Source organism: Neofelis nebulosa, chromosome 9 (assembly GCF_028018385.1).
Source record: "Neofelis nebulosa isolate mNeoNeb1 chromosome 9, mNeoNeb1.pri, whole genome shotgun sequence".
In the NCBI taxonomy this organism is placed as follows: domain Eukaryota; kingdom Metazoa; phylum Chordata; class Mammalia; order Carnivora; family Felidae; genus Neofelis; species Neofelis nebulosa.
Window position 1 is genome coordinate 123,577,806 of NC_080790.1, and position 14,444 is coordinate 123,592,249.

The following is a 14,444-nucleotide window of genomic DNA, read 5'->3' on the forward strand; positions in this document are numbered from 1 at the left end:
CAGAAATTCTGGTTTAAAATGTTGAGAAGAATTTTCTTAACCTAAAATGAAACTTAAAATCTGAAGGCAAAAACTATTTAAAAAATCAAAAAGAAACAAAATTTAAGTTAAATATTCTCAAAGGTGAAAGGGGCCTCTACGCACCAGATGACGGTATTTGTCAATTTCTTCTCTTCATTCACTCATGAAGAACCTACTACGTACAGGCTGGCTGGCCTAAGGGAGTGCCACCAAAGTGATACACATGCTTAAGAAATCTGTCAGTGTGGTTTGGGAAGCAGACTGTACACAGAAGTAGAGCTTCAAAGTCTAGAAAGTGGAGACAGGAGGGCTTTGTGAAGTACTATGTGAATTAAAAGTGGGTAAGGCTTGGGGTGCCTGGGCGGCTCAGCCGGCTGAGTGTCTGAGTCTTAAGTTCAGCTCAGGTCATGATCTCACAGTTATCCAACTATAACATCTGGCTCTATGCTGACAGTACAGAGCCTGCTTGGGATTCTCTCTCCTTCTCTGCCCCTCCCCCGCTCATGCACATGCGCGCGCACACACACACACACACACGCTCGCTCGCTCTCTCTCTCTCTCTCTCTCTCTCTCTCTCTCTCTCAGATTAAAAAAGAGAAGTGGTCAAGCCTTGACCAGTGGACAATGAGAAAGAATCTTTTCATCAGAGGGAACAGCAAGAGTGAAGGCAGTACTCTTGAAAAAGCAAGCACTCAGGGAGGCTGAAAACCGCTTTCTGTCTTGTGGACACAGTGTGAGGGGACTAGCAACAGGAGAAGAGAGAGAGGAGGCAGGCAGGGGTTAAGTTACAGAGGGCTCTCCATGCCATATAAAGGTACTCAGACACAAGTACCCATGCTGGGCTCTGCAAGGCATCCAAATACAGGGTAGCTCTATTTTCTGAGTCTACAAAAGGCCATTTTATTATGAAAGGACAAAAATTCGTTCCCGCGTGTGCTAACCTGTGGTAAGTGGGATACACTGATGATGTGAGGTATGGAGCTGAGGGTCAGATCTGGGTTCACATCTTAGCCCTACCACTTAGTAAGTCAATTGATCTCTCTTAGCTTGGGTTCCTTAGCAAAGTAGAATCAATACTGTATAGCTCATGGAGTGCTGGGAGGATTACATGAGAAAATGCAGGCATGAAAAGTGTGACAGAATGAAGAGAATGAAAAGACAAGCCATGGACTGGGAGAAAATATTTGCAGAAGACATATCAGATAAAGGATTCGTATCCACAATATACAAAGAACTCTCAAATTCAACAACAAGAAAATAACGCGTTAAAAGTTGGGCAAAAGATCTGAACAGACACCCTAGCAAAAAAGATACACAGATGGCAAGCAGGTGTATCAAAAGTGTTCAACATCATACGTCATTAGGGAATTTCAAATGAAAACCATAATGAGATACCTCTACACGCCTACTACGATGGCCCAAATCCAGAACACGGACAACATCAAATGCTGGTGAGGATGCGGAGCAACAGGAACTCTTGTTCATTCATGGCGGGAATGCAAAATGGTACAGCCACTTTGGGAGACAGTTTGGCAGTTTCTTTCAAAACTAAAAATATTCTTATCATATGAGATCCCAGCAATTGCTGTCTCTGGTAGTCACCCAAATGAGTTGAAAACTTATGTCCACACAAAAACCTGCACACAAATGTTTATAGCAGCTTTACTCACAACTGCCAAAACTTAGAAAACAACCAAGATGTCCTTCAATATATAAATGGGTAAACAAATGTAGTATATCCATAGAGTGGAATATCATTCAGTGATATTTAGAGATAAATTATCAAGCCATGAGAAGACATGGAGGAAACTTAAATGCATACCGCTAAGTGAAACAAACCAGTCTGAAAAGGCTTCAGACTGTGTGATTCCAACTCTGGGACGTTCCAGTATGGACACAGGAAAAAGATCAGTGGTTGTCAGGGACTAGGTTGGGGGATGAACAGGTGGAGCACAGGGGAGTTTTAGGGCAGTGAAACTATTCTGTACAATACTGTGATCAATACCTGTCATTGTACATTTTCAAAATCCCTTCGAACTACATAACACAAAGAATAGACTCTAATGTAAACTGCGGGCTTTAGCCAATAATAATGGCTCATCAATTGTAACACATGTATCACACTCATGCACAGTGTTAATAATAGGGGAACCTGAATGTAAGTGGGAGGGAGGCAGTATATGGGAATTCTTGTATGTTCTGCTCCCTTCCTCTGAAACCTAAGACTGCTCTAAAAAAAACAGTGCTAGGACAGTGCCTGGTATGAAGCAGATGATTAATAAACAAACGGTGGCTCTGGGCTGGATGTGAGGCAGGCTGTGAGCAGAGGGCTGAGATGCTTAGAAATGTAGTGTTCCCATTTGCCCTTCGGTACCAAATGAAAATTCATCTTCTGTGGAGGCAAGGAACTACTGCATGTACACTTTAAAGGGCAGAATTCAGCCATAGGCTCCCCAGAAAGGGACTGCAAGGGGTAGCAGTGTCCTCATGGTTTATTTATTCCTTCTGGGAGATGCTAATATTATTCTGCATCCCCTTCTCCTTCTAACTTTATATAATTAGAAGGATAAAAAATTGTGTTTATCCACAGGCACATGGAGAAAGATGGGGCAGCGGGCGATGGGAAGGAGTTTATACAAGGTAATTTACAGGCAGCCCAGAATGTTCATTATGCTCTATCTACATTTCGCAAGCCTGAGAAACAGCTAATTTGGTACTCCTCGTTTGATATTCCAGACAAGGAGAGGAGATGAGAAGAGTCATACAGAGGAGAAGCAGACCCCTCCGTGGTGAGGTGAGCAGAGGCTGGCCCCACCTGGTTCTCAGCTGAGGTGGGAGATGGGCAAGGATGGGCTTGTGGGGAGAAGACAACGGGTGGCAGCCAGAGAAGGGGAGACATAACTGCAATGACTCTACAGAGATCCAAAGAGCTCCCTCGAACACAACGCCAGCGGAACAGAAACACTGTCCCTCTGGAATCAATCTGTTCCTTGTCATTTTAAGACAAAGACCAGTGGTATGCTGCTAAATGTTTAACAAACAGCTCTCCGGAGGGAAAAAAAGACCCTGATTGGTACAGTCTGCTGATTTCTGTGGTATAAATACTCCCACCACGACTAATTTCAAGCTACTAACATGGCATCAACTAGCTTACAAGATTCCTGAAAATTTAACAATCTGTTCTTGCAAGCTGGTATGAATCCGCTCAGGGCACCACTAACAAGGAACAAAGCCTTACCAGAGCCCATGCTGCTTTGCATGATCTGATGGTTTGGGACCCACTTCCCAGTCCAGCCTCATGTCTCCCTCTCTAAATGCTAAACTGATAACTATGCTCTTTTTTCCGTTGCTCAAATGCCAATGTCTACTCTGACCACAGGGCCTTTGCACATGCAAAGGAACACCCCAAACCTACCTCCATAAGTCTGGGAACATCACATTCTTCAGGTCTCAGCGCAGTGTTCCTTACTCAGGAAGTTTCCTATGATCTCTTTACTCCAGACTCTGAGAGCTCCCTGTACTTATCTTCAGAGCTCTTAGAACAGCTGTATTTCTGTGACGACCTGATTAACCTGTGGCTCCCCTCTTCACATCCTATTTAGGGAAGGGCACCCTATTTACTGAAGTCGTCTACAGTGTGTGGCACCCAGCAGGTACTCAATAATTATTATAATTGTGTCTGAGAGGCTGGGAACCAGAAAGGGGCAGGGCCCCTTACTCAAAAGCCATTCAGCTGATTTTAGGTAACCTGGCCTCCGGCGCAAGGCTCTTTCCTCTGCACAGAACTGGCAGAGTGTGCCTGGATCCTGGGCTCAAATTTCCGCCTCTCCCCAGAGCTGACCCTTTACCCCACCCGCAGATCCATTCTGCCCTGTGCCCAGATTGGCGGCCAGCCCTGCCTTCCGCAGGAGAGACTAAGGGAGCAGGTAGACTCTGGGGGCAGGCAGGAGCTCTGTCACAGACCAACCATATCACCTGGGCATGTTCCTTACCTTCCCTGAGCCTCCATTTATCCAACTATAACATCAAAATCAAATCTTACTTTGTAGATATATTGCAAGGATTAAAAGAGGTAAGATATGAAAGCACCTGGGGTGTTGTAAGAAATCAAAAACAAATATGTAAATTCGGTTTAATTATTATTCTAGATCAGCGGTCCTCAAAATGTAGTCTCTTGACCAACAGCTTCAGCAATGCCTGGGAGCTTGTTAGAAATGCAAATTCTTGAGTCCCAGCCCAGACGTGCTGAGCCAGAAACTGCAGTGTGGGGCCCAGAAATACATAGTTTAACAAGCCCCCTAGGAGAAGCTGATGCACCCTCACGTCTGGGTGTGCAGATCGGTGTCCAATTATGTAGCATCGAAGCGCCCTGGTTATTCGCTTCAATCTGTCTTGGGAAAGACCAAATGATCTTACTGGAATTGGGCCCTGAGACTGGAGACCCAGCCTGTGTTGGGTGGTGAGGCAGAGGAACTTACCCATGTGCAATGAGTAGGATGTTCCTTCCAGGTACTATTTTAGAAGCTTATGGAGGCTCGGCCGCTTGATTCTCATAGTAACCCTGTGAAGTCTCTCTAAATATCATCACCCCACTTGATGGATGAGAAACTCAAGGCTCCAAGAAGTTTAACAACTCAGGAGAAGGTGTAGGATCGAGAGATTTCTCATAGAGTGGTGGGATCCCTACTCCTCCTGGAACCCCAAGACCCACTGCCCCTATCTACGCCTTCCATGTCAGTTCCGGTCCCAACACTGCCCATCCCACTGTGTTGCCACACCCACCCCGCAGGAGAGGGCTATTTCCTCCTTCATGCAGCTCTCACTCTGCAGACAAATTACAACCTCTCTTCCCCTCCTCCCCCACCAAAAGTAACCCAACAAATGCGTCTTCTTGAGTAGAATCCACTTAAAGAGAGAATCACTTGAGAGAGGTGGGGCTGGGGAGAGAATATCACTTGGATATATGATGTTCTTTCTTCCTGTCTTCCGGGCACTGAGGAAGGTAAAGAAAAGGTGTAATTTTTCAGAGAAAAGAGATTTGGCTCATTACGATGAACTGCGGAGCTGAAAAATCATTTCCTAGAAGGATTGGAAATGTTAATGCCATCATCTTGCACGAGTGGGTAGGGAGGAGGGAGACAATTCTGCTGAGACTGCCTGGGTACCTCATTGAAGCTAAAGGTCTGCACATTCAATCTTGATTGAATTACCATTATCAAGAGAGAGGGTGGCTGGGGAAGGGGAGGGAAACAGCCCGACGGTCTCCATACCTCCTTGTTCTGCCCATTCCGCGCTGGCTGGGTTGGGCGGCTCCCCTCTGCAGGGCCCTAGATGGAGCCTTTGGCAGGCAGAGGGGTCAGGCCTGGTGGGGCAGAGCGCCTGGAGAAGTCACAGGCACAGTGGCCTACCTGATGCACTTACTGCTTCATCCTAAGCAGGCTGTCCAGCCTTCACCCAGCCAATGAGGGAACTCTCTGGAGGGAAGGAGGAGGGTTTCTCATTCAGGTTCCTTTGGAAGCAGAAGCTGAGACAAGGATTCGAGCGCAAGTAGCTGGTATGGGAGGTGACGCTGGGAAGGGGAACGGGAAGGACATGGAGAAAGGAAGGCATCTGGTAAGGGATGTGTCTTTAAGCAAGCTGCCACCGCAGATAGCTGTGGCTCTGCCCTGCTGGAAGCTCCAGTGAGTCTTTCCGTCTGAGGGGACAGCGGCCAGTGCGGGAGCTCCCGCTCCCTGTCAGTGGCTCGGGGCTGCTCCTGGGGATGGTTCGTGTGCTAGCACTTCTGGCCTGCCTTGCAAGCTGGCAGAGGGGGCTCCAGCGGCCAGAACAAGTCCTGTGATGAACAAGGGCACTGATGACTTCTGCCCTAGCACCCATTTGTGGGACCCAGGCAAGGGCCACCGTCAGAGACTTGCAAAGGGGAAGAGGGGGCCAAGAGTTGGGAGCACTGAAAAAGGCACCCATTTTGTGATCCCAGTGCTGTCTCCCCAGGAATCAGCAGAGAAAAGCCTCTGGGTTTATTCTGAATCTGGGTTCCTCCCTGGAAGTGAGAATGGCCTCTCTGAATTGCTCATCTCAGCCTGCCTTTTTTCTGAGGTCAGAGCCCTTAGCATGTCCCATCTGCCCCCCACCACCTGCACCAAGAACATGATGTATTTTGATGCAGAAGGACTCCTTGCCAGGGACCATGTGGGACCCTGACAGCACGAGACCAGAGTGCTGGCTGTGGCTGTCCTGTACACTTGCTGTGTGACCTGGCAGGGACTCTATATCTCTGGACTGCCGCTCCTTGCCTGTGAATTCAAAGAGGCTGGACTAAGTCTCAGCGGGGTTTAAAAGTCTCTGTATACCACATTTAGATTTGGTTTTCATTCATCTTAATTTGCCCTCTGTGCATGGAGAAACTGAGGAGCAGAGAGATGAAGTGACCTCGCTGAAGGTCACATGCAGAAGGCCAAGGGCTGAACTGAGAGCAGAACCCCACCTCTGCCTGGAGCCATGTCCAATATTCCAGTACACCGGGGCCCAGCGGATGAGGTCTGCAGATTCCCTTATTCTCTGGCTTTGGGTTGGGTGTGGTCAAAGGCAAAGCACCTGCAGAAGACAGGATGAGCAGAGAACTCCATCAAGGTGCTCATTTCCTCAGCCCTGCTTGCTGGGGTCACCTGGGGCTGGCTGCAATGCCCCTGAGGGCCACGCCTCCGGCCAGGTCCTCTCTCTTTCTGGGGGTCCTGGCAGCTTCTCCTTGAGAGTATTTAGCCTCAAGCACTGCACTGTTCCTTGCCATCTCCTTAGAACTAGCTCCCACCTTTATACAAACAACACTTGATTAAATTCTGTTCAAATCATCCTACTTGAGGGTCCCGTCTGTTTCCTGCTGGGACCCTGATGGATCCCAGAAGGGGAGCCTCATTTGATGACATTGGCAACCCCTGAGCTCACTTCCTATCCTCAGTGTAACTTCTTTCCAGCAGTCCAGGAAGCCCCCACCAGAACTTCTGCATGGGAATGCTTTGGTATTCTAGAAATTTCCCCTTGTCCACAGTCTCTGCCCAGAGCTGCTTGAGAGCAAAGAATTCTTTGTTCTGTTTCCCCATTCATTTCCTTCCCTTTCGCTTCCTTGCGGCTTTCACCCCTTGGAAGCCCCACTGTCTCTGTTACTAAATTCTGAACAGCCTCATTTGGAAGAAAGGGCTTATTTAGCCAGGGATTCTCTTTCATTGTTTCATTTGCAGGCGGTGCCCTCCCTCCTTCTCTCCCCCCTTTAATCTTTTCTGTCCTCTTGGCCTGGGCCTTTGTCCTCCACTCCAGCCTCCTGGAGCTCTGGGTTCCTTAAGATGCTAATCACACCCAGTTTTCTTCTTGTGCCAAGAATATTTCTATTTATCAAACCACGGCAGACTTTGCCTTAGGGAGGGACACATACAAGGGCAGGAACACTTCCTGTTCCTCCGGGCTGTTTCTCTTTTTACCTTTCTCGTTTCAATTCCAGGAGTCTTTCTTTGCTCGGTTCCCCGGTATGTCTTCCAGGGCTTTTGAACGCACTGGTTGCCTGATACTGTCTCCTTTTGTACTGAGTGCAGACCCACTCCGGCCACAGTATACTGTAGAATTACTGACCCTTGAGATTCAGGCTTGTTCCAGCCCGTCAAGGTGGTATCGTTAGGTGTCTGAATTCCCTCTGCCTCCTCTTGGTTTGCCCAGAAGTGGATGTGAGAAGAGGGTTCCAGGGCACATAGTTTATAAAGAAGCAGGGGCAGCAGTGAGGAAGGGACAGTGAGATGGCCGAGGAGGTAGCCCCCATAAGGGGGAGTTTTCAAGCTTGTTCCTGTGGTGGACAGCTGCTGCCCAGTCCCTGTGGGGTCTGGAAAAGGTGGAGAACACAGCCTCCGTGGGATGGTGAGGAGCTGGGCTACTTCACCGGCCAGGGAGAGACTGCCTTGTGCACGGAGAGTCCTGCCCCAGCTTTGCAGCAAGCCCTCAGGTGAAGAAAGGCAGACAGGGCAGCACGAGGGGGAACCGAGTGAGGCATCCAGGGCACACACCTCAAGGGGGCGCTCGCTCTCAGGGTCCTGCAGCCGAGGGTGGCATCTCCTTGAATGTTGCAGTGTGGGTGCCTCGCCTGCTCACCCTAGTCTTGGTCCAGGATGTCAGACTGCCTGCTGGTGAGGCTGTGGGGTGTGGGTGGGACACGTGCTGATAGCATCTTCTGCACCCCCAGTGGTGGAGTTTAATCCCTTTCATTGTTTTTCCTTGCTACCTGGAATCCTGCGTCCAAGGTACAGCTCTCACAGAGGACAGGGCTGTTCTCTTTCTGCCCCTTCCTGTGTCCCGTGTCTCTGCCCCCACCCAGGCTCAGGACCGTCTTCCTTACCAGCATATCACCGTGCCCCACGTTGTCCTATTCCAGTCTTTCTCCCTCCAACCTTCCTGCGTATTTTCTATTTTACTTGAGAAGCCAGAGGGAGAGGGCCATGGCTCAAGCCCTTTGGGGTTTTGCAGAGCGTCTGCTTGCCAACATTAAGTTCCTATTTACTAAGTTCCAGTCATATACTAGGTTTGGGGACACAGAAGTATAAGACAGTCATCCACCTGCTGTCACACAGCATCTATTTTTCAGTGAGGAAAACAGCCAGTCAACGGACAGTCATCCAAATGCCTCTCAAATCACAGTGATGATAAGACATGCATTGTGCTCACGGAGTGAATAATGAATAATGAGGTTTTGACCAAATGTGAAGGGTCAGAAGAATTCCCTGAGGAAGTGGTGACCAAGTAGGATCTGAAGAATAAGTAGAACTTAGCAGAGCAAAGAGAGGAGGGAAGGGCACTTTGATAGAACAGAATGTGCAAAGACCCTATGGCATGAATGAGCACAGAAAGCTCAAGGGACTGAATGAAGTATGGCTTAGCTGAGGAAACTGTGATGGAGAACACACAGTATGGAGTGGGAGTGGAGAGGTGGTTGAGGGCCTTTGGGTAGGAAGTGCTTAGAATGGAAGGAAAGAGGGGCGCCTGGGTGGCTCAGTCGGTTAAGCATCCGACTTCGGCTCAGGTCATGATCTCACAGCTCATCAGTTTGAGCCCCCTGTTGGGCTCTGTGCTCACAGCTCAGAGCCTGGAGCCTGTTTCAGATTCTGTGTCTCCCTCTCTCTCTGCCCCTCCCCTGCTTACACTCTGTCTCTCAAAAAATAAATGTTACATTTAAAAAAATGCCAAGTGGAAAAAAATTAGAAATGAAGGAAAGGCAGTTGAAGAGTTTTCAGTAGGAAAATGACAGGATCCAATTCACATTTTGAGGAGGTCCTGCTGGCTTCTGTCAGATACCAGATAGGTGGAAGGTGGGGGTCAGATTAGATGTGCATCATCAGGAAGAAGGCTTGGGCAGAGTTCAGTTGAGAGAGGACAATGGCATAGCCAAGGTACTGGGTGCTGAGGATGAGGAGGGAAGTCTGGAAGATACACAGCTTGGCTCAGCTTCTCATCCTTGGTCCCCACAGGCTTTTGCCTGGATGCCTGGCCCAGTCTGGATATTCTTGCCTCTCAGGGAGGCAGGGTCTGTCTCTTCACTGTGTTCTAGTCATTTATCTTTTCTTGTCTGCACAACACCTTGGAAGGAAGACATTGTTGTATCCATTTTACAGAGAGAAGACTAAGGTTTGGCATGGTCACCTAAGGTTTCACAGCCTATAATTTAGTGAACCCTACATAAACTCACAGTCTCATAGGGGGAACAGACAAGGGACCAGGTATTTTAGGACATGGTTTGCATGGTGTTGAAGCAGAGGATGGTCAGAGTGAGAAGCTACGTGTGCCTGGAACGGGACCCTGGGAGCAGAGATTGAGGGCCCAGCACAGGGCTGGCTCAGAGGAAGCTCATGCATCACAGGTCTTAATAATACATTTCCTGATTGTTTGAGCATCTCTTTCCAACACTTCACTTGCAAGAAATCTTCCTGCCTGGATTACTATCTTCCAAGAGACAAATTATAAGTGTTTTCTGATTAGTTCTACCATTCATAGCCCATTCCTAAATCAGCACAGGAAACAGCTAAGCTAAAACTTCTGCCTCTTTCTTCCTTTGCAAGCTGCCTGTATCTTATGCCTTCTTCCTCCAAGTTTTTTTCTTAGGCAATGTCTAGACAGTTAAACAAAACAAAACACTGAACTATGCTAGAAATAATTTGTTATTCAGGGTCCTTTTTTCCCCTCCTTTTTTTTTTTTTTTTGGCTAGCCTGGGTTATCCTGAGAGTTGAGACCAGAAATGCTATACACACAATTGGTGAGATGTTAAAAGATTCAGGTTGACTACATCATGGCAGACAAAGGCTGTTAGAGACTCTTGTTCTAGTCAGACCACGTGGTCAACATTTTGTATGAGGTAACTTTGTCCTCTCTGTATTTATGTTGCTTTGAAGGCTGCACAGACTGATATCTGGCAGGGATAATACTGTGTGTGACCTGTGCATGGTGTGAAGGTCCATTACAATATCTCCCTCCCTCACCTTCTAGCACTGAATATTAGGCACAGTCACATACAAGTACTGTCACTGTTCTTGTTCAGGCCTCATCATCCTTTGCTGGGACCACTGCAGTAGCCTCTCGACTGGTCCCTCTGCCTCCATTCTCTCCCAGTCAGATCCACCCTCCCAATCAGCTACCCTCATGATCTTTCCAAAATGGACATCTGATCATGCCCATCCCCCACCAACCTGGCTTACTCCATGTCCCCAGATGGGTATTCGGTGATTTCCGGTTAAAAGAAGGTGGAATAACTTATCCATGCTGCTCATCAGTGACCCTGAGAAACTAACTCTATAGCTAAGAGTAATGGTGCTAGGCACCGTGAAAGGGTTTATGTAACTTTTTAAAACAACCCTATCTTTATTATTTTTACCATCTCAAAGGTGAAGAAACCGAAGCTTCGAGAGGTGAGGTAATGTGTTCAGGGCATCACAGCTGGGGTAGAAGCCCAGGCAGTCTGACTCCAGGGGGGCTCTAACTGCTCTGCACCACTGCCTTCATCAAACTATGCATCAGACGTGATTATAGAAATGTTAAAGCTCATTGTTGAGCAAAAGGCAAAGACCTTGCATGCCTCCCTATCTCTGCACAAAACATGCTCTCTTGCAGGCTCAGTGCCACTAAGGGTTTTGGCCCACACGGGCCCTGCTTGGCAGGTGCTCACCTTATAACACCTGCAGCCCTAGAAGTGGGGTCTAGCCAAAGTCATGATGCCTCAAACCGTGCTTCCTGTGTGACCAGAGTAGCCTGGGGCCCCTTTGGGCCCCGAGCTGGCTGCTCCCCAAACCCTGAGGGCACTTACAGGATATGATGTTTCCATATCGATTCTTATTGCGGTTTTCATCCTCTTTGGCTGTGTCCCATGAAGCTGTCTGCCCCTCTGGCAAGGCCTAAAAGAGAAGGAGAGAGTGGTTAGAATGGCCTGCAATAAGGACTTTATCCATGTGCTGCTGAGCCAGGCGGAGAAAGAGACCCACTGGGATGGGTGACTCAGTATAAAGGGTTCTGTGTTCTCAGATGTGACCTGGAGGGAACACAGACTTGGCCCCTGCATGGACTTAATCACTTGTTCATTGACTCAAATGCCATTGATGTCTTGTGTGTGTCGTGGGCCCAAATCTGGCCCAGCAGGGGAGTCATTTGTTCATTAACCCATTTGTTCATTCGACAGATTTATTGAGTCCCCAATATGCATCTGGCACTGTTCTAGGTACTCAGGATACAGAGAAATAGACAAAGTCCCCCCTCAAGCTTCCAGTCAACTGGAAGACATCACAAATGAAAGAGCAAACATATGGGATTTTAGACACTGGAAAGAGGCAAGAAAAGAAAAAAAGCAGGGAAAAGGACAGTGATGGAAGATGTAAATGTCTTCAGATGATACAGTCTTGGAAGGCTTCTCTGAGAAGGTAACAAGTAACTAACTTCTTAATGATGCAAAAAATCCAGTCATGCCAAAAGCAGAATGTGTCTTCCAGGCAGAGGGAACAGCAGGTGCAAAGGTGGTAACAAATGACCATATTCAAGGATGAGGCAGGGAGGGTGGTGATGGAAGCAACTGGACAGGCTGGGACAGTTCAGGTTATATAAGGCATTGTGGTCACCAGTAATGAGGTAGGTATTACTAATTACGATGGGAAGACCACTGAGAGATGTGAGTAGTGCAGTTGGCTGATCTGATTTATGTTTTACAAAGCATGCTCTGGCTCACATATGGGATACAGGCTCTAGGAGGCTGGGGGAGGAAGCAGGGAGATCAGTTAGGAAGTTGTTGCAATAGTCCAGGTAAGAGATGATGGTACCTTGGACCTTTTACCAGGATGGTGGCAGTGGACGTGGTTAGAAGTGATCATTGTCAGGACGTTCCACTGAATATTGCAGATTTTGGTTCCCTCAGAAACACACTGGGAAACAAGCATTTGAATGTAAGATCTTATCTGGGAGGCAATCCTAAGGCCCATGGGTGGGAGACTGGGGGAAGTGAGGCAATCAAGGGAAGGAAGTTGGTCCAGGGTACCTCAATGAGCAGGTCACCGCTGTGTCCACCCAGGGTTTGATCTCACAGGCCCATCTCATGCTGGAGTATTTACCCATCAATTCCGATACACCATTGGTTGAGGACAACTCTTAGGAAATCCCTTGGCACTTCTGCTATGCTCTGCAGGCAAGGTGTGCATATTCTTTTGTGTTAAGGAAGTCCTTAGGCGAAAAGCCACAGGTGCTTCTGGAAGGCAGGCATCGAGTGAGCATGAGTGGGAACACTGAGAGTAGAGGGGACATGGGCAGGCCACCAACACATCTGCTGTAGGTGTGGACTATGAGGGAAGGGGGTGTGAAGGCTGACTCTCAGACTGCTGGCCTGAAGAACTGAGTGGAGGGTCAGGCCATTTGTGGAGATGGAGAAGAAACAGATGGGGAGAAAGAGAGGTGGGGAGGTGGGAATTCTGTGCTGTGTTTTGGGTACACAAAGTGCTCAGAACAGTGGCTCGCCCTTGTCGAGGACAGTGTGCTTCTTGAGATGTTCCGGCAACAGCAGCCATGTTGAGGCTGATTACTTGATGTCCAAGCTGAGATGCTGAGAAGGAGGCTGGAGGCAGAGGTTCACAGTCACAGGGGGAGGGAAGGTATGGGAGTCATCAGTCCAAGAGGAGACAGACAAGTCAACCGCCACGTGGAGCAATCAACAGAGTTATGAGCCAAGCGTCACGTAGACACAGGGGAGGGGGCAGTCACTTATCATACAGGGAAGGAAGATGGGCATTTAAGGGAGCAGGAGCCACTTTAGGAAGTCTGCAGAAGCACGAAGGCCAGGCTACATTTTGATTTCTGTTCCCACCCTGCACCCTATAGAGTGGGCTGAATGCCCTGCTCATGGGCGCCACACTGCTTCTGAGGCTGGATTTGCATTGCCCTCCGTCTACACAGCACCGTGTCTGCAGTGCAGGGGAGCGGAGCGTCCACTCATCTTGTTGCACTGGCCTTGCCTTTGCTCATCCATCCCTTACCATGTTCAGCCAAGACAAGCAGTGTGTGAGCCGAGTGGTCAGAAATGCCACCAATCAGTGGGCTGTGTTTTATAGGCAAGCGGGACCACTGCCTGTTCAAAGCCCAGCCCATGCACGATACCCCCTTTCTTGCTTCCAGGCTCCCATGTGTTAATAAGCCAATCTGGGTGGGTCTTCTAGAGAAGAGGCGGGCAGACTTTCTGTAATGTCAGAGAGGGGGCAGCTTGGGCTTTGCAGGCCACGTTCTCTGTTGTAACCACTCATCCTCTACTGTTGCAGAGCAAATGCAGTCACAGACAAAATGCAAACACATGGGCGTGGCTTTGTTCTGATGAAGCTGTATTTACGACGGTGGGCGTTGGACTGGATGTAGCCTGTGGCTGTATGTTGCTGACCTTTTTTTTCTAGAAGCATAACCATGATCCTCAACTACGCGGTGCCTGGGTAGGTAGAACTGGGGCTCATTCTGCTATCTGGCTATTCCAGGTGGAATGCAGATGGGGTGGGAGGCCCTTGCCGGGGCTGCCTGGCTAAGCTGTGTTCTCCGACTTAGCTCGCCCCAGGGTTTCAGACCGGGGCTCTCGAGTGTCTTCCCAGCCATTAATTGATCAGCATTTTGTTGTTTGTGTGGCCTAAACCCTCAGGCACCCTGGAGGAGAAGCTAAGCAGGTTCTAGGCTCTGGGCACCAGTCTCTGCCCTAAACGTGAGTGTGACAAAAGTACTATGGAGGTAAGAAAGTGCTCATTTTACAAATGGAGGGCCTGTCTCTCCTTTTTCTCCTCTCTCCTCCTCCTCTTACTCCTCACTACAAATGACCATCACCCCCCAGCACGGGACATCTCTAGACCTCATGTGGTTCTTGCTTTTGCATGTTAACTCCTGGAACAAAGGT

The 14,444-nt window shown here is 48.6% G+C and overlaps 1 protein-coding gene across 16 annotated transcripts in view; it reads right to left on the reverse strand.

The window, feature by feature from the left end:
- Window positions 1-14,444, reverse strand: part of PTPRT (protein tyrosine phosphatase receptor type T) — a 1,082,577-nt gene that overhangs the window by 71,936 nt on the left and 996,197 nt on the right. For all 16 annotated transcript variants that reach the window (XM_058685649.1, XM_058685643.1, XM_058685647.1 and 13 more), the window contains one exon: window positions 11,349-11,436. In XM_058685649.1, coding sequence (XP_058541632.1) covers window positions 11,349-11,436 — 88 coding nt within the window. The remainder of the gene's footprint in view (window positions 1-11,348; window positions 11,437-14,444) is intronic.